The sequence below is a fragment of the Macaca mulatta genome, chromosome 1 (assembly GCF_049350105.2).
Source record: "Macaca mulatta isolate MMU2019108-1 chromosome 1, T2T-MMU8v2.0, whole genome shotgun sequence".
Lineage (NCBI taxonomy): Eukaryota > Metazoa > Chordata > Mammalia > Primates > Cercopithecidae > Macaca > Macaca mulatta.
In genome coordinates, this window is record NC_133406.1 from 18,969,317 (window position 1) to 18,990,065 (window position 20,749).

Genomic DNA, 20,749 nt, shown 5'->3' on the forward strand with positions numbered 1-20,749 from the left:
CCAAGCTCCCTGCTCCATCATCCCAGTTCATCAACCCGACTCCCTGTCCATCATCCTGGCTGCTTGTTCCATCATCCTGGCTCCCTGCTCCATTATCCAGCTGCCCTGCTCCATCCACAGCTGTCCTGGTCCTGCTCTATCATCCTGAATCCCCTATTCTCTCTGCAAGCTCCCCTGATGTATCAGCCTGGATCCCCTGCTCTATCATCCCAGCTGCCTAACTAGCACTCCAGTGTGTACGTTCCATGCGTATGACTTCCTCTGAGCAGGGGCAATGGCTAGGTTTCTACGCTTTATCCACGATTTATATGTGTGCCTCCCTCTCCTGACAACCACTACACTCCCTTCCTGGAATAAATAAATAATAGAGAAATGATAAAAGGTACTCTCCTCTGACTCAGCACTAAGAAAGTAGGGACAAAGAGAGCCCGCTGCAGGAGGAATGGCGCACTGGAGATCTCTCCAACGTGGGCCGGCTCCAGAGGCCCTAGGAAGACATGAGCAGCCTGAATGGCTGTGGAACTGAAAAGGTAAGGCAGGGCTTAAAGCCAGACACCCACGAAATCACCAACCCATCAGTTCACTCAATCACATCCATTAATCCATTAGGCCTGCTTTGTTCTATGGTGCCCCTGGGAACCTACACAGCACTTTGACCAATTAGAGAACCTTAAAAATGTAACCCAAATGTGACACCGGCTTCATTTAGCACCACAGCTTCACCTTACACAAAGAAACAGAGACCTTCCCAGACAGAAGGCAATTCCACATGGCCCAAAGGAGAGACACGGACCAGAGAAAAAGGAAGGAAAAGCCTGCCTCACCACGGGCCCCTGCACCCGATTGACACTCCTAGTCCAAAAATTCACACCTGATGTCACTAATGACCTACAGGTCTGCTCCAAGAAAGACCCCTCCTGGGTCAGAGAAGCTGAGCCAGACCGGCCCCAGAAGTACCTGCGGGAAGCGGGAGCAAGCACAAATAAACGCCCTTACTAAGCTCGTCAGCATCATCTTCACCAGCTCACTAACTCCCTTTTCCAGATGAGGAAAGGCAAGCCAGTGTCCCATAGCTACTCCATAGTAACAGCAGGATGTGAACCTGGTCTAACGTGACAGGCCAGGCTCCCACGCACTGTGCCATCCTTCCTCGTCATGGTTATCATGACCAAACATCCGGGTTTTTACACAGGTTATTCCTCCTTAAAATCATCACAGAGTGTATCTAGTGATCTGCAATCCAGTTGTGAGTTGTCTTAATTAGAGCCATCAGCAAAGCCACAGGAACACTTTGCTAACTGACAGAACTAGTCCTCAGCCCTCACAGGGGGGCTTTGTTGCATTGCCACAATTATTAATTTGTCTTCCACTTGTCACTCACCTACAGTTTCAAAAGCAAGCCAGAAACTGAACTAATGAAAGAACATTTACTAATTAAAACCTTGCAGAAAAGTTTTCAAATAACACGCTATATTCAGATAGTTAACAGCTCAAGATGTTGAAAAATTCAGTTGCCAATAAGAGTATTAAAAAATTAAACAGCACGCACTTAAAAACCATATCCCCGTATAATTTTTCAAAGACGAGCTGAAAAAGATTATGGGTGGAACTGGGAAATAATCTGCTGGCCACCGAACACTGGATGGGGAAAGGGCTCTGCCCCAGAGCTACCTGCAGACCGCCAGGGGCCACTCGGTCCTCACACCAGCTGGCTGGGGGACCCTGCCCAGCTTCCTCATGCTGTCTGGGGCTCAGATTCCCCACCTGAGGAAGAAGCAAAGGGCTGCAGGAGCCCCTTCATCCTCACACTCCTTCCAAGACAACCCACCTACCTAGGAACGCCTGTTTCAGGCATGGTCTGCGGAGGCTGGAGGCGCTTTCGAGGAAAGTAGGTTGGTTCGCTTTAAACCTGGCAGAGGAGGCTGGCTCTGGCGGGGGAACAGGAGCCTCTGGGCTCGTGAATGCCTGTGACGTGTCACATGTGGTGTGAGAGCACACTGGTGCAGCTTCCCCAAGAACCCGTGTCAACACCTCCCCGCCTTTAAAGTGACAGTTAACATTCAACAGCAGTTAACACTTTAAAGCACTTACTATGTATGTACTAGGCACCATTCTGAGCATTTTACATAAACTAATTTATTCATCACTGAACAACCTGATGATAGGTGAATGGGGAAACTGAGGCAATGAAGGGTTAAGTGACTTGCCTGAGGCCACAGAGTTAACTGGATAAGCCAGAATGCACACTCAGAGTCTGCTCTGGAGCCCAGGCCAGTGGCCCATGTGCTATGCATCCTCTCTGCCATGTCACAGCAGCCCCAGAAAGACACCCAGACCTAGCTGTCCACCAAGAGCTCCCATGCACAAGCCTCCTGGGTTTCTGCGTCAAACAAGGCTACGGCCAGAAACAGGCAAAACTGCTTCCAAAGCCCCCAGTATGGATTTACAGAGTCACCCTGGCAACCTGCTGATGCTAGACCTTCCCTCTGGCATCAGGACCTAAAGGGCAAGTGGTCAGAGCAACCACTGCTTGGGACATCACACTGCTTCATGCACCAGGCCTGACGTCAAGGCCTGCTCCCTAGGTCAACAGGACTTGAATTTCTGCAGAAAGCTCTGACTCTGAACACACATCAGTCCTCCACCAAGGCGTCCCCTTCTCTACAGTAACCTAAAATAATAACTCATAGGGCGGATAAGAGCTTTGCTTCCAAACAACTACGGCACATTTGATAATGATGTCGGCGCTTTGCAACACTGGAAAAAAAAATTAGATCCTTATTAGATCATCAAAAATACCCTTCTGGGGCCAGCACAAGGAAAATGACTCCACACACTCTCCACTGCCAGATGAGGAGAAAAATACTCTAAAATAAAACCTATGTCTTAGATACAAATACTACAGCAATTATGACATATGCCAAGTCACACTGATTACCAAGAGGAGGGGAAACTTTACCTCTATTCCTTTTCTTTCTAAAACAAAGGACACCCAACTCACATCTTCCTAGGCAAATGCTTAGTGACCCAGATTACTTCTTGATCCATAAGAACGTGTGAGCTCCTAAGTTAATGAAGCGCAGACAGAGGCCGAGCCTCAGCAGCCCTTGGCATAGGGACATTCCTCATGAGCCCCTGTCTGCCTCTATGAGCCCAATTATGAGGCCTGGACAGCCACAGTTACGTTCCTTTCATGACAGCCAGCCTCAGGCCTGGAGCTTAGACCACCCAAGAACCCAGACTTGAATTACATTCTCCTCCCAGCTCTCTGCTTCTCGGTCATCCACATCAGCAGTTTCAATAAAGATTTAGTAGATGATCACCAGCCCCAGTAATCAGCACCTTCCAAGCCTGAAGCTGCAGTTCTGCATCAGCAAAAGGGAAACCTGCTATTTGTAACTTGATGTTTCAGAGACCATAGCTCTAAGACCAGGACAGCCAGGGCTGACTTTCTCCAGAGCCATATTTTAGGCAGGTGAAGGCACATTGAAATTCTAGTCCCAACTTTGCTACTGCATGACCCGTGGGGCAGGCTAATAACCTTCGGGTCCATCAGAAACTGTGTGTGAATGTGGGAAGAAAAGCTGTTCTTTTCTCCCCAGCTGTTCATTCTCCCAGGCATGCTGAAAAGCAAGATAAATGAGCAATGGCTCTAAAGCGTTCCAGACATCTCAGAGACAAAGCTGAAATAAATTTGAAGTACTAGGAATTATACCTTACAGAAGACACACAGTATCATAATTTGCTGAAATCTCTCATTTACAAATACCACATAAAATAGCCTTTAGCATTAATATCTTGTTGGGAGAACAAAAAGGACTAACACATATTTATTAATGGTCTCCCACTCAGCTTCCTAAGTCATCCACAGCTCCTGAAGGACAGCTTATAACCGCAAGCAAAGCTGCCTAGCATGAGTGAAAAATCTGGCAGAAAGACTGAACATAAAGAGGTGCCTGGCAAATGAGAATGGTGTAGTCAAGACAATAAAACATCTGGCTGGGCGCAGTGGCTCACGCCTGTTGTTCCAGCTACTTGGGAGGCTGAAGTGGAGAATCGCTTGAGTCCAGCAATTTGAGGCTGCAGTGAGCTATGATCATGATCATGCCACTATACTCCAGCCTGGGTGACCGGGTAAGACCCTGACTCTAAAATAAATAAATAAAATGAAATAAAACATCTACAGTGAACTCTGGTGGGTAACAGGGTCTTTGGTCCACAGGGCAGTCTGCTTAGGCAGAAGTGATCTCACAGACCACCTGAGCTCATTCTCTACCACCAGAGACTGCACCAGGATTAGCAATTTCCAAAGAATGTAGATACTCCTCACAGAAGAAACAGCAACCAATGTTGCTTCCCTGGTGATATAGGCACTAAGCCAGGATCTAACGTGACCTCTGAAGCTCCCTATGAAAATATCTGTGGAATATCCCAAACTACAGAAGAGGTGTGAGGCCGAAGCACCTCTGGACTAATGCGATCACAAACCCTTACAGTTGCTTTTTACAAAAATACTAGTTTTCAGCTACTTCTTTAATTTATGCTGCATACATCAGTAAATCTCTTTTTAAATTTTTTAAATGAACTTTTCAGAAGTACACAAAAATAAAACAGTAGAATGAACTCCATGAATCCACTGGTCAACTTCAATAGCGCATCTGGCTTCCTCCATGATTCTCCCCCAAATATGATACATTGTATCCACAGTTTGTATTGTTCTTCAAAAAATAAGGATTTTTGAATAATATAACCACTAATAAAGTAGGAACTGCCTTAATTTCATCTACTTATTCAGTCCTTGTTCAACTTACCCTTAATTTTAAACCAAAGTCTCCCTCTCAAAATATGTTCGTTTGTTCAGTGATTGTAAGCGTTCCCCTGCAGATGCCAGCATTCAACTTGGTAACCTGTGTACAGAAAATGCTCAAGGCCAGGCACAGTGGCTCACACCTATAATCCCAACACTTTGGGAGGCTGAGGCAGGAAGACTGCTTGAGCCCAGGAGTTCAAGACCAGTCTGGGCAACATAGTGAGACATCATCTCTACAAAAAAAAAAAAAAAAAAATCAAAAAAGTTAGCTGGGTGTGGTGGCGTACACCTGTGCTACCAGCTATTCGGCAGGCTGAGGAGGGAGCATAGATTGAACCCAGGAAGTCTAGACTGCAGTGAGCCATGATCACAACACTGCACTCCAGCCTGGGTGACAGAGCCAAACCCTACCACAAAAAAAAAAAAAAAAAGCTCAAAAATGTTTCTGAATGGGTTCATACTCATCAGCTCATCAGCTGCTCTGTCAAAAATAAAAACCAGAAGAAGAACTTCGGTTGATGTGGATTCTGGGACTCAGGAGTAAACAGGTAAAAACATACACATTAAAAGGAGGATTCCCAGTCTTCTTTATCAGTGACAGAAGGCTTGAAGCCGAGTTCTTATAAAGGTGAGCAAGTACAGTCATCCATCAGTATCCTCAACATTGGTTCCAGGAACCCCACTCCCCCGACCAAGGATAGCAAAATTCACAGATGCTCAAGTCCCTTATATAAGATGGTGTAATGTTTGCATATAACCTAACACACACCCTCCCTTATACTTTAAATCATCTCTATATTACTTATAATACCTAATGCAGTGCAAATGCTAGGTAAATGGTTGTTATACTGTATTGGTTTTTAAATCTGTTATTTTTATTCTAGTAGTGTTACTTTTTATTTTTTTCCCCAAATATTTTCAACCCAAGGTTGGTTGAATCTGCAGATGTGCAACCCGCAGATAGGAAGGCCCAACTGCAGTGTGACACATGAGAAAAGGAAAGGCTGTAATTGGTCAATTCTAAGATGCCCTTTTTTCAGCCACCCCCAATTGGAATGCGGCTCACGATCAATGATGTCGTCAATGCTATGGGCTGGACGAGGCCCATGATGCATTGTTACCAGCCCATGCTCAATCATCCAAATCTGCAGGACATACACATCAATGACTTAGAAGAGAATCCCAGAAACAACAATGAAGCAAGCACTCTTAATCCCTAAAAAACAAATCACGGTGGGATAGGAATGGATGGTAAATTGAGGAGTTAGGCAAAATTCCCAGAAGAGTCAAAAGCTGGCTACCTCGACTTAATTGCCAAGCTGTCTTCACAGTCCAGAACCAATGGCTCTCAGTGTTTTTATGGATTATTTTCCTTAGGAAATGCTACATCACCAGCGCTCTTGGTGGCACAGTGGATGACTCTGTTTGAAGAAAATAGGCACTAACATCTGAGTCAAAAAGTGACTCAGAGTGCTTGGACTCTGAAAAAGTTTTAGAACACTTTGCTCAATGTATTTCACTTATATTTTCCTTTGTATCTATCTATGCCCGAGAGTGATATATGGAAAAATCGATGTCTCAGTCTGAAAGAGCTCTTTCAATAAGTAGAAAATAAGAACGCCAACTGATAAGAGCCCATTGTGTCACAGTTCAATGGACAGTGTTTTTTCTTTCCTAGTGGTCCACAAAATAATGGCATGTTTGACAAATAATGGCCTCTCAGAATTGATGAAAAAGGTGTATTCCAGACACAGGGGAAATTAGTGATGATCTAAAGTGAGACAAGAAGACAACAAAGTGAGCTCTCTGGCATAGGGGATGGGGCAGGACAAGGGCGGGAGGGGAAGGACAGTGCGGCAGAGCAGGCCTTTCAAAGGTCACAGATCAAAAGCTCAACATTTAGGTCAAGGGGAAAGCCCTAGAGGCAGGAAGGAGTAAGACAATGAGACTGGGAGGCATCCCAGGCTAGGCCAACCCTCTCATCATCCAGGACAGCCATACAAATCCCCCCACCCAACAGTCATCTACACTTACCCAAATCCTGATAACAGAGTACTTAATTTATGGGCATCTCCAAAACACAGGCCTTTAATTTGCACTGGCTCCTCAAGCTCTCACAGGGCAATTTAGCTAAGAAAGACCCTTCATTTGAAGTGCGTCATTTTTCTAGGGCAGCACCCTGTCAGGAAGAAAAGAGTTCACTCCCTGGGCCAGTCTCTGACGCAGAGAGGAAGAAACCTCGATGGCCGCTCTTGAATGCGAAGGCCTCTCAAATTACCTGTTCTTTTTGCCACCATGTAAATGCTCCACTTGTTTTATCCAGAAGTACACTGGACGCTGGGTGCCTAGCCATCTCAATGGTTTTATGGGATTGGTAACTACCAATCCCATAAAATATCTAATGACCCCTCATAAATGAGAATGGCCTCTATGAAAAGCACCTGCATGCCCTCACCTTGAGAACCAGGACCAGCTACAACTTCCCACAGTTCCAACTCCCTAAGTGGCTGTGGGTGATGAAGTCACATCTCCACTTTATTGTTCCCAAGTACAATACTATCAATCACAGAAGCTCAGTGTTACCCACATTGCCAAAAATAACCCCCATCTCCAAAGCCCGGGTACCAGGCAGGCATCTGATCTCTGGTTTCCTGCAAACATGAATCAACAACCCCCACTCCCACCCCCAGCAACTCCCAAAAATCACATCACAGTGGAAATCCTGTCCTGGAAAAAGCGCACAGGGACCTAGGGGGATTCCTCGTTAAACAGCAATATGTGCAGAAAGCACTTTAAGAATGTGTAGTGTTCTTCCACAGTGCACCTAACAATGAATGACTGACCCAATCCAGCTTGGCGCTTCACAGAAGTCGGCTCAGGAATCAAGAAATGAGATTGTTCCACAAGCATATTCTACAAAGCTGATCAGCAAATTAAACTGCTCGGGCAGCTGCAGGTCCGTAGTAAGGGAGGCAATTATGACAGTACACACAACCTTTTAACCAGGATGTGTTCGTGCCTCATCGAGGAGACCAGAACAAGAACAGGTGACCAAGATGTCCACAGCATGGAGGGAAACTCCACCACTAGCCAACCAAAGGCAACATCCTTCGGGAAAGAAAACTGGCTCGTTTGTTTAGCAAAAGAAACCAAGGAGTAGAGAGATCACCGAAAAAGAGGCTGGACAAAGCTGAAACCAGGGGCTGCCAATGAAGCCGAGGGAACCACAATGGCTCCCTCTTAGTCTCAGCTCCAATCCTGCCTTCCCCAGGAGCCTACGTCATCACCACTTTAATACTGCAACTACCCTTCCGCCCTGATTCCTAATCCCCACGCACTGCTCTGTTTTTTCCACAGCATATAGCACCTTTCTGCACGCCACGTAACTGACATTGTATCTACTGTCTGGCTCCCCACAGCTCCCCACTAGAATGAAAGCTCCAAGACCACAAGGATTTCATGTCTGTTACAACCACTGATGCACTCCCAAACACTCAAGCAGTGCCTGGCACATAGGAGGGTCTCAAGAGATACTCATTCAAAGAATCAGTGAAAAGAACCAGAGCCAGTTTTAATCTCTGCTCATTCCGAAGAGGCAGCTGAGGACTGCTGCCTTCAAGAGAGGCAGAGGCCTGGAAGGTAAGAACACAAATTCCATGGAGCAAAAGGTAAAAATGAAGAAAAGAGCGGCCGGGCGTGGTGGCTCACACCTGTAATACCAGCACTTTGGGAGGCCGAGGTGGGTGGATCACCTGAGGTCAGGAATTTAAGACCAACCTGGCCAACGTGGTGAAACCCTGTCTCTATTAAAAATACAAAAATTAGCCGGGGGTGGCGGTAGGCGCCTGTAATCATAGCTACTCAGGAGGCTAGGGCACAAGAATCGCCTGAACCCAGGAGGTGGAGGTTGCAGTGAGCCGAGATCGTGCCACAGCACTCCAGCCTGGGTGACAAGAGTGAGACTTTGTCTCAAAAATAAAAAATAAAAAATAAAAGCAAAACAGACCAACGCTACTATCAAAGCATTACCGAATGCACATCTGCTCCAAGATGCCTTCCAGGAACGTTCCAAACGAGGCCGTAGTACGAGGGCACTGCCGAGGCAAGGAAGGGACATGGGAGGCCCAGGGAGCAGGAGTAAGCCAGGTTCACTGATGGCTGCCAGAAACCCTCGGCCAGGAGTTGCAGAAAAACCCCACTGCCTCCAGAGGCCCTGACGAGATCGCTTCCACCAGACAACCCTGGGTCTGCCACCTGTGAGGTCTGCGACCTTGGAAAAGTCACTTAACTTAAAAAGCCTGGAAAAGCTTTTTAAATGTAAGCCTATGAGTGAGATTCTAGGTGACAGTTTTTGTTTTTCTCCAAATCCGGCCCTGATGAATCACTGTCATCTACATTTCAGCATGCTAAGAAACCTAATCCATAGAAAACACCCCATGCTTCTGGGGCCCGTACTAGTAGACATGACTAAGTGCAAAAATGCCTGCGTTTCACCCTGTGCTGCAGGAGGCAAGAGCCAGGCAGGAGCACAGTGCCACCTGCTTAGAGCAGGGAACCCTAGAAAGGTGGGCGCCCATCAGGGAAGACAGGTTAGTGCCTTGAGTTCCCATTTATTTCCATGATTTACAATAGAAAAAGGTGGGAGAGGCTTTCTGGACTAGGCAGGTAATCTGAAGACAGCTTTCCTGCCAACTCCACACTGGGTTCATCATGAAGATCAAGCACAGGCCCAAGGTGAGGGAATCTTCACACTGTTAAGAGAACAAGGTCAAGTTTCATTCTAAGGACAGGAGTGATCACTGGTGAGCACACACCAATGAATTCAATGTAATTCTCCAGAGAGGAGAGTTCCCCGCCAGGCCCAGTCTATCCGAGACCCGTTCAGGAGGGTTTGCATATGGAAGTACCAAGACATCCCTTCTCCTTAAAAACACCTCACCCATAAGGCAGTCTAGAGGCAAGGCCACAAGATTACAATGGTGGAACCAGGACTCTCAACAGTAACACCAAATCGAAGACTTACTCAAGGGGAAAAGGGATTGTTCCCATCATGGAAGTGGGGCTAGGCCTCCTTCTATCCAAGTGGCACATTTTCAGGGGTGACAATCAGCACATTCACTATGGCACAGGCACAGAAGTGGGTCCAAGAGGCCCCTCAAGTGGCAGGATTCAACCCTTTTACTGCTGAACATGGGAAAGAGATCCCAAGGAAAGATCAGGGCAGCTAGGAACTGGAGGGCACTCGGGGGACCTCAAGACAAGGCATACGTGCCAACCAGCATGGAAGTGCCTCACTGTTACATGTGTGTGGCATGGCTATGCCACTGTGTTTCCATCTGCATATCCACTGACTTGCACGGCTCAGCATCACCCACACAGAGCTTCCAGAAGAGGCTTCGCAAGGACAAAAGCACAAAAACGAACCGGGAGCGCAGACTTGGCCAGGTTTGGGTGTTTTCTCATCACGTGAATTCGGCTGGGCGCTCCGGGAGACTTCACAGGCTTTTCCCAGGAATACCTAGCTTCCCTTCCTGGGATCACAGCCAGAGCCTCACAGTCAACTCCTGCATACACCTGTCTCTGTCCCAGGCAGCCTCACTCCCCGCCCCACCACACCTCCTCTCACTAAGCCCACTGCCTCTGGACTTGCTAGAAGTTAGGCAGAACAGTGGCCTTGCCTGCTCTGACACTAAAATCAGTATCTTCCCAAACTGACTTCCCTCTCCCCAAAGCCCTGAAAAACATGAGCAGTAGCAAGAAGAAACTACGTCTTCCCTGACCCGATCTCCCCCACCCCTCTCCCATCGTTTTTCTGACCACCTCTTCCTCTGTTCCAAATGGGAAACCAACGACTCACCCATCACTCATCCAAACAGGAGCTAGGGTGGAGAAGCTGACCGTGGGCCTGAGGACTCAGAAAACCTTCTCCAGCCTCCCAGGTGTCCCCCACCCCAAGGTCCGCAGAGCCTGGGCAAGCTGAGCCCACTCCGTGCTGGGTGTAGCAGCAGCTTTTCCATTTTGCTCAAGGGTCTAGGGAAGAGCTCGTTACTTTTGCACTGTTTAGCAGTCACACAATCTGTTTCCATTATGTTTGCTGACCCGGAGGCAGCCACAACTTCAGTCCAGAATAGGGAAACTTTATTTTCTTTAAAGAGAGAAATTTATGTTCCAGTGACATTGTCAGATGATCTGGCTACACAGTGGTTTTCCCTGCTACTGTCCTCCCTATGTCAACTTCAAACTCTCACTTCAAGTGGACTTTCTTTAAACGCCAAACTGATGATAGGTGGCAAGGAGTGGTATTGGTGTGCCCCTCTGCACCCACCCAGACACGCTCACAGATTTTTGATACCCATTAAACCACATGAGGGTCCCAGGCTCGACCTCAAGTCACGCATGCTTCCAGTGATCACAGCGACCTGCCCTTCTAACAAAAGGGGCAGGCATACAGAGGGAGAGTGGTGGAGCTCAGAACCTGGGACCCCACTACAGGAACCCCTTACTCAGACACGTCCACCCACTGGTGGACACTCCAAATGCCTAACCACCAAGGCAAGCTGTACCCTCCACCCACATTCCTGATGGCTGCCCACTACTGAGATCCCCATTCTGACACCACAACTGGGTACGAGAGAGCTGGCATGGACAGCTTCCCAAAAAGTCCATCTCTAACAGCATTTAAGATTCATAGCCCAAACCCCAAACAAACCACTCAGATCAATCTCAGAGGTGGGGATGAGGGATTAAAAAAAAGAAAGACAACCATTTTCCAGAAAGCAAGAAGTATATCAGGAATATCGTGAACTTAAGATTCCCGGTTCACTATACTTTCAAGGGGATATTCAGGCTTTTACTTTTTCATTTTCCTCTTTTAGAGATAGCAGTTATTCAGTACCCACGAACAGTATTTAATTCTCCAAACAAGGCCGTGAGGTAAGAATGATTATTCCCACAGCAAAGATGAGGAAACTGAGGGTCAGAGAGGTTCAATGCATCCGTGAAGGTCACTAAGCACAAAGAGGTAAACAGCTAGGTCTCACTCAACGCCAGTAAGTGGATTTGTGCCATTTCCCTTTATTTGAATGTCTACTACTAGCTCAGAAACATTACTGGTTCCCAAATTAAGAACCAACAAGTTAGCTTGGCATTTGAAGCCCGTTACAATTTAGTTCTGAATTTCTCCAACTTTACACCCTAACGTTCCCTTCCATGTGTACCATGGTCTAGCCCGGCAAGATCCTTCACTGTTCCAAGAAATAACCTGCCCGCCTCCCCCCCGATTCCTAGAAGATCCCACCTAAAGTCCCCCACACTTGGACTCTCGGGCAAGGGCTACAGGACTTGTGCCAGCTCAGGGAATAAGGGTGATGCTACTGTGCAAAGTGGACAGGCTCCCGGGGCTCCGGATCATGTCCCTCAACTAACACTGTCCCTTACCTCCCAGCATGTAGGCGCACAGGCAGGGGTCTCGGGCTCCACACACACACACAGCAGAGAGAAAACCCTTCCCTTTCCACCCTAAACAGCCACACTCCACCCACAGGCAGCTTCATTTCCAGAGAAATCCCTTCCACTCTTCTGCGGCTCCATCCACTGCCAGTATACCAAAGCCCAGGGGAGACTTAACATGCTTAAAATTTTAAAGCATTTAAGAAGCTCAAAGGAAAGGAACCCTTGAAGTGCAAATCATCAATTTAGGAGGAAAGAGCAAAATATGGGGGGAAAGGGTATGGACACAAATGTAAATGAAATGTAATTTTAAACAATATTTTGCATAAACTGCTTTAACAGACATGTCCTCAACCTGGGTGTTGAGTCCTGAGTTGTGCGGCAGTGCCTGAGATTGGTTCTCAGCGCTCCCTCCTGCTTAGTTTATTAAACCTGCAATCTGAGGTGAGCTGGCTCTCTGGGTTTTGCCAAGTGGAGAATAACAGTTCTGTGATGAGTTACTTAACAGGCAGGGCACACAATGACAAGCCTGGGCTGGGCTGCTGAAGCAGCAGAAATCCTAGTTGGACTCCCCTCAAACGATCCCCAAAGCCCCATACTGCAGCCTTGTACCCTGTGAAAAACGTTAGGATGTGCAGAAATTGGCTAAATATGGAATGAGAGCCCTGACTTGAACAGTATGAGGCAAGAGAAAAATATAGGTCCGCTTATCTCTAAAAAACTATAGCGAGCTTTTAAATTCTGCCTTTCTGTGCATGGCCCGCTATCTTTTTTTATGTCCATGCTTTACAAGCCAAACAAACCACGTGCTTTTTTTTTTTTTTTTTGGTATGAGAATGAACTAAATTTAGAGACACTTCTAGTGTCTAAATCCATGGAAACAATTGGGGAGGAAAGAGGACTACACGATTTTCCTATAGATCAGGCATTTTCCTATAGATCACGATTTCCTATAGGATCAGGCATTCCTATAGGTCAGCCCTATAGATCAGGGCTCTATTTACCCCCTTCAGAAACCATCTTCCCAGGGTCCACCACACAAAGTTAATGAGTCCTCCACTGCAATTTCAAAAGCTATTGCATTTACACACCTCTTCCTCAACTGACAAATCACTAAAGCATTCTAAGGGCTAGGATTAAATTTTATGGTTCGTTGACAGAAAGAATAGAATCCCAAATCACCAATCTATGTGTAATTGTTCATTTCCCCCACTTTTTCTACCTGGTCTCCGTACCTTTCCATATTGCCACCAGGAATTCTTTAAAAAAATAAAAAAGAAAGAAAAACTAAGAATCACACACTTCAGGAGTGTCGGAAGCCTTCTGCATGGAAGACCCCTCACACCATCCAGCAACTGAAGCCCACCAGAGTGAGGAATCAGCCTCCGGGAGGGGAACAAGCAGGTTTGCTCTTTCTAATCACGTGTACTAATGAAAGTGGCAGACTAAGGAAAGAGAAACGCCAAGGGTGGCTTAATGTGTTTGGTTTTCTTTGCATGAAAGGCAGAAAGCTTTGCCAGGTCTCACCAGCACACCAGGCTATGCAGAGTGGCCAAGGCACAGTTTACTGGGAAACAAAGTTTTAAAAAATCATTCCAGTTTGACACGATTATATCTTTGAATGGACTGCACGACTTTTGATGGCTGCATGTTCTTTGCTGTTCAAGAATAAACCAAGTCTTCGCATACATATACTACCTATACCATTTTTTTACAAAAACAGCGCTAACAGTACAGTGTCAGCTCAGAAGCTAGGCCGATTCAGCACGTGGAAAGACGGCTTTATTTCACAAATCCATGTAATTTACCAGAAACCAAATAAGGCACTCATTCCACCTAACATCTTCGGCTATGAATGAATGAATGAAGCAAAGAAAAAGCCTCTGAAGCAGCCAAACCCCAGCGTGGACATTTAGGGGTCTGACTTCAGAACTGAAGTCTGTTCATCTAGTTAGTTCCCTCTGGCTTGTTTCAGCATACCACTCTCTTGTTCCAACCCAATCACCCGTTGTCCATCTCCATTAACTCAGAATTTCCTGGGTTTGCGGTGACACTAAATGTCACAGTAACGAGGAGGAATTCGGAAAAGAGAACGCTGCTTTCAAAGCCAAGGAGCCAGTAAAACACTACAAACGTCCCCAGCCGGCATGCTCCAGCCCACAGCCCGACGCCCTGCTCTCCCGGCCGGCCGCAGGACCGCACCGTCCCGGCTCCTCTCAGCGCTCAGCATCCTCCCGAATGCCAAGGGCCCGGCCAGCCGGAGCGGCGGGACGAGGGCGCGGAACCGCAGAGCGGCTCACACGGTCCCCATAGCCGGATCACTCGGCCCCCGGAGCAGCTTAGACACACATCCATAGAAGAAGGATTCTCCCTGAAGCGGGGAGTGGGGATGGAAAATGCAAGCGCAGGAGGCCACGTCCGGCTCCTCGCGAGGGAGGGCCGGGTGCCCGGTTGGGCAGAGGGTAACACTGGGACCGCAAGGGGACGGCCGGGACTGCCCTCGCTCGGGGCGCAGGGGCGCACTAGCCCCCGGATCGCACGGGCCCTGGGGCTTTAGTTGGCACGGGAGTGGCCGCCCCTGCCCCTCAAAAGGTAAAGGGCAAAGAAGGTGGCAGAAACAGGGAACCCACGCCCCGCGGAGTGACAGGGGGAAAGGGACGAGGATTTTCAGCCGCTGGTATCAAAGGGCTGAAAAGAAACTTGGACTCCTCTCTCCCGCTGTACATGACGCGTTGGAAAGGCGGTCGCCTCTCTCTCCTCTCCTCCCCACCCCCTTTGTGTTTCCCAACACCCCCATCCCTAAACTTCCAACGGCAGGGGATGGGGCTCCCGGCGGCCGGACAAGACTCGAATTACGACGAACAGAGAGAGGGGTGACGTCCACGAGAGGGGGCGGAGGGGTGAGAAAGGCTGCGGGGGCCGCCCTCTCCGAGCCCGGCGTGCGCAGAGGGGCCGGGTGCACCCGTGCCCTGGGCACTTGGCGCGGAGGCCCGGGACGGGGGCGGGCGGCTCGAGCGGAGGTCTGGGCGGAGGAGCGTAGGGGCGGCGCGGAGCGGGCAGGGGACAGGGGCGCAGGGTGGGGGTGGGCGCAGGGGCCCGGCCGCGGCAGGGCGCTCCACTCACCTTCCTACCGGCGCCGCCGCCCGCTCCCCCGGCCAGCGCGGAGCCGCCCCCCGAGTACATGTAGTAGGCGATGCCCAGCACCCACAGGAAGGCGAAGCAGAGCAGCATCCGCGAGCGCCGCCGCATTCTCCTAACTCGGCCGCCGGCGGGCCGCCGCTGCTCGCGAGTGCTGCCTGGGCCGGCCGCGGGCGCGGTGGGGGCCGGGGGAGGAGCGGAGGAAGGGGAAGGGCGCGGCGGCGGCTCCTCCTCCCGCGCGGGGCTACTGCTTGGCGGCGGCGCGCACTCGGCGCCCGAGCTCCGCCCCGGGCCGGCGGCGCCGCGCGGCGCCCGAGCAGGAAGCGGCGGCCTCGGAGGCGGCGAGGGGGGTCAGGGAGCAAAGGGCGACCAATCGGCTGCGGCTGCGGGGGCCGGGGCGCGGGGCGCGGGAGGGGACTGCCGCGTCTCCATGGCTGCAGCACGCCGGGCTCAGTCGGGAGGGCCTGGGCGCCGCCCCGCCCCCGGCCGCCCTCCAGCCCGCCCGCCCGCCTCCTCAGCGTGCTCCCCCCGCCGGCCGCCCCCTCCCCCGTGAGTGACAGGTGGCTGCCCCGGGACCCGTCTGGAGCGCGCGCACACGTGGGCACAGAGCCTTGCTCACGCACACGGGGCCTCTCGGTTACGGGGGCGGTAGTGGCCCCGGCGCTTCCTCCCCAGACTGTCACCTCTTCAGCCTTGGTCTTTGGGGCCACCTCAGACCCTTAACGGGCTTGCTCTTATTGGTCAACTGACCTGAGTTTTTGGTGCAAACCGCCCGCCTGAACCCGACTTTGCTGCTGCTTGCTGCAGTTTTCTCACTAATCTTGCAGCAAAACATTCCTGACCCGCTGGTATCGGTTTTATTTATCTATTTAGGCAGATGTGGAGGTTTTGAGGTAGGAACTGAGGAGGTAATTTTCAAAAGAACATTTTTCTGTGGGTGACAGAGCTATCAATGGTAGAGTTGTTCTTTTCAATAAACGCGAAATGAAGAAGAAAGAAAGCAATAAGATATTGTTTAAAATCTTTTCATTCTTATTCATTGCTTTCTTTAAAAAGCACACCAAGCATCTTTAATGATACAAGAAAACGATCTGTCTTGTAACAGAATCTGTTAACCTTGGTGATGCCCTTGTAACACGCAGTTTCCAGTGTTTCCTAAGGAAGAGAGAAATTTTACTTAGAACTTGATATGTTAAATGTTGCAGGAGCTTCTCAGAGGATAATGGCAGCTGCCTGAATATATCCCTACCCATATCCTCAACGAAACAAAAACAAACAAGCCTTCAGCATTACTTAGAGAGAATACCATGAACTGAACATTAAATTACTTAAGTAGAAGAAAGAGAAGACATCAAATTCCAACTGAGCTCCCTCCACTATTACCAATGACTTAAGTGAAGTGCAGGGTTGTCATCTCTTTATAAATAGAAAGTCCAACACCAAGAACTAAAAACTGAACAGAGGTCAGGTGCCTTGTTGATCAAGGGAAGAGATTTGAAAGAAAATGGGACAAGAGGTGGGAGCCTTGAAGGAGCCTTGCTTCTGGGAAAAAGTCAGATAAATACAAAAAAGATAATGTCCTTCAGAGGCCTGGCAATGAAGGGAAAGAAGGAAGTGAGAAGGGAAAATTACAAATCCTGCAGAAATAAAAAAAACCGCCAGTCCCCTCCCCAAACACCAACATTATCTATTAAAAACTGCATTTCAGTACACAGATAAAAGAGAACACTCTTGAACTGGGAACCCTGCCTCAAAATGACTAGTAGCAGAAAAACATCAAATCAACTGCATATAAAGATTCTGCAAAAAGAAAACAGAAAAATAATCACATTTCTGATGATAAAAAAAATCATAACATTTTCGCTGATGAGAACCCCCACAATAAAAACCATGAAGCATAAGAAAATTGTAACACCACATATCGAACTGAACGAAGTGTCATGTATTTGTATACACACACACACACACACACACAGCTAGAATAAGAAATTTCAAAAACTAAAGACATAACTAGACAAAAATTAGGAAGAAATGCAACAAGGGTTGAGCAAATTCAAGAAGGAAATTGAAAATAATGACAAAAACTATCCCAGAAACAAAGAATAATTATAAGGTGTCCAAGGGAGAATATATTCAAATGAAAATATGTAAAAGGACACCGAAGAATGGCAAGAAAACAATCAAGAAATTGAAAATAATATAAACATAGAAGTAAAAAGGTTCAGAGAGAAGAGGTTAAAATAAAAGCCAGGAAAGAAAGACCAAAACACACGTGACTGGAGTCCCTAAAGTACAAACATTAAACAATAAAACCTAATTAATATTAAAACTATAACCCCAGAAAATAATCCAGGAATAAGGGAAAATTTAAATGTACATGTCAAAAGTGACTTCCATGTACCTTGGGAAATGATCTGGAATTATCAACTCCAAAATATATTTTAGTAAAATGATTAGATTTTAAAGGCAAAAAAGATCAAATTGCTTATAGAGATAAAAATTTATGCTGGCATCAGACTTCTGAACAGCAACACGGAAAGCCAGGCAACAGTGGCGCAGCATTAACAAGGAACAAAAGTACCAGGCAGGCCAGGCATGGTGGATCACGCCTGTAATCCCATCACTTTGGGAGGTCAAGGTGGGTGGATCACCTGAGGTCAGACCAGCCTGGCCAACATGGTGAAACCCCATCGCTAAAAAAACATGAAAATTAGCCGGGTGTGATGGCAGGTGACTGTAATCCCAGCTACTTGAGAGGCTGAGGTGGAAGAATCGTTTGAACCCAGGAGGCAGAGGTTGCAGTGAGCTGAGATCACGCCATTGCACTCCAGCCTGGGTGGCAGAGCAAGACTCCATCACACACACACAAAAAAGTACCAGGCAGTGATTTTTATACCCCAGCTCTCAAGGGTCAAGGTTATAGGCAAAGAGATGGGACCTGAATGCAAAAATTCAGAGAACATCACATACATGGGCCCTTCATGAGTACTCTTAGAGAATGAGCTTCCTCCAACCAAGAGACAGCTGAGGAAGCCAGCAGAGTGACTAGCGGAGAACATTTTGTATATTCAGTAGGTGAAAGAGTAGTGTATACACATTATACTTTCTGATAAACTTAGAACAGGTGCAACTAATGACAACTGGAGGAGAAGGGGAAGAGCGAAGGGAAAATAGAATAATATCATTGTCTGCAATATCAGTAGCAGGTAGGAGTGAAAGAATACCATATAAAACTGACAGACCAGATGTTAAAAGGTTAGAAACAAAAAATAGGAATTAAGGGTAATATATTAACAATATAAGTAAAAATCACTAAAAATATACATATTCCCACATATTGGAAACCCTATTCTAAAACCCCAAAAGTTCTAAAAATAGCAAAGAATACATACCAAATAATGAAAGAAACACAGTAAGTGTAGCACAGTGATGCAGTAGTTATAATAGGAAACAATATGATAGAGCTGAGACCAACCCATCTCAGTCATACCAATTTACAAGTGGGCTCAGTTCGCCCTTTAAAAGAAAAGATTTTCAAATGTAGGCATAAAGGAAACCCCAACTCTAAAAAAGCAGGTGCTGTAATTCTGATATCCAACAAAGTAGAGTAGGCCAAAAAGCATTACATGAGATGAAGAGGAACAATTTATAGCCCCAAACCTCACTTCCTAAACACTTATCAATTATATATCATTAGGATTTGATCTGCAAAGTAAAATCATTATTAGTTTGATGAAATAAGGGATATATGATAGAGATTGAACTTTAGACAATGTTAGAGGTAGAAGAAAACAGGTTATGGAAGCCTTTCCATTGTACATGGGGCACGTCTGAAGTCGCTGTAGTTTGTAGACCTGGGAATCAGAAGAATAGCTAGATGTGACATGGCGCACTTCAAAGGCAAAGTTGAAACTACAAAGACAAAATGTATCTCATGAGAACAACTAGAATTCATGAGGACAAACTGTAATGTACCTCCAGTGTTGATTATGAAAAAAAAAAAACATAACAAAAACCCACAGTGAGATACCACTTCATATCCATTAGGATAGCTATTATATAAAACTTTTTTTTTTTTTTTGAAATGGAGTCTTGCTCTATCACCGAGGCTAAAGTGCAGTGACGCAATCTCGACTCACTGCAACCTCCACCTCCTGGGGTCAAGCCATTCTCCTGCCTCAGCCTCCTGAGCAGCTGGGCCTACAGGCATGTGCCACTATGCCCAGCTAATTTTTGTATTTTTAGTAGAGACAGGGTTTCACCATATTGGCCAGGCTGGGCTTGAACTCCTAACCTCCTGATCCACCTGCCTCAGCCTCCTAAAGTGCTGGGATTACAGGCATGAGCCATTGCGCCCAACCTATAAACCATTTTATAAATAAATAAATAAATAAATAACAAGTGTTGGTGAGGATGTAGAGAAACTGGAACCCTTATGCGCTGCTGTCGAAAATGGTGTAGTGCTTCCTCAAAAAATTAAATGTAGAATTACTATGTGATCCAGCAATTCCGTTTCTGATTGTATACATAAAGGAATTGAAAGCAGGGATTCAAACGGATGTTTGTACATCCACATTCATAGCAGTGTTATTTACAGTGGCCACAGGGTGGCACAACACATATGTCCATCAACAGATAAATGGATAAATGGACAAACTGTGGTATATCCGTACAGTGGAATATTATTCAGCCCTAAAAAAGAAGAAAATTCTAACACATACCAGAACATGGATGAAACTTGAGGACGATATGCTAGATGAAATGAGTGAGACACAAAAAGACAAATACCAAATGATTTCACTTACATGAGTTTCCTACAGTAACCAAAATTGTAGAGGCAAAAAGTAAAATGGCAGTCACCAGGGGCTTGAGGAAGAGAGGAATGGGGAGTTCTCATTATTGTTTATGAGTTTGGAGTTTCAGTTGGGGATGATAACATTCTGGAGATGGATGATAAATGTACTTAACGGCACAGAATTATACACTTAAAATGGTTACAATAGTAAATTTTATGTTACGTGTATTTTGTCACAATTTGAAAAAACCACAAATGACAAGTTGGGAGAAGTTATTTCCACAACATTATGGATAAAAGGGTAATATCTCTGACATACAAAGTACTTAAACATTAAGGAAAAACCCCAAATCTCCTATAAAAAATGAGGAAAAGCATAAACAGACAATTCATAGTAAAGATCTACAAAGAGTCCATAAACATGTGAAAAGACATTAAACTTTTCCCGTAATAGAGTTGTAAATTAAAACTACAAAACATACTATTTGTCCTCTCATCAAACAGGTAAAAAAATCAAAAGCTTGACAAAACATTCTGTTGGCAAGACTACAAAAAAA

The 20,749-nt window shown here is 46.8% G+C and overlaps 1 protein-coding gene across 1 annotated transcript in view; it reads right to left on the reverse strand.

The window, feature by feature from the left end:
• The window catches only part of GALNT2 (polypeptide N-acetylgalactosaminyltransferase 2), a 216,683-nt gene extending 201,163 nt beyond the window's left edge, over window positions 1-15,520 (reverse strand). The window contains 1 exon segment of the mRNA NM_001261355.1: window positions 15,383-15,520. Coding sequence (NP_001248284.1) covers window positions 15,383-15,508 — 126 coding nt within the window. The 5' untranslated portion in view covers window positions 15,509-15,520.
• Window positions 15,521-20,749: the final 5,229 nt, after the last annotated feature.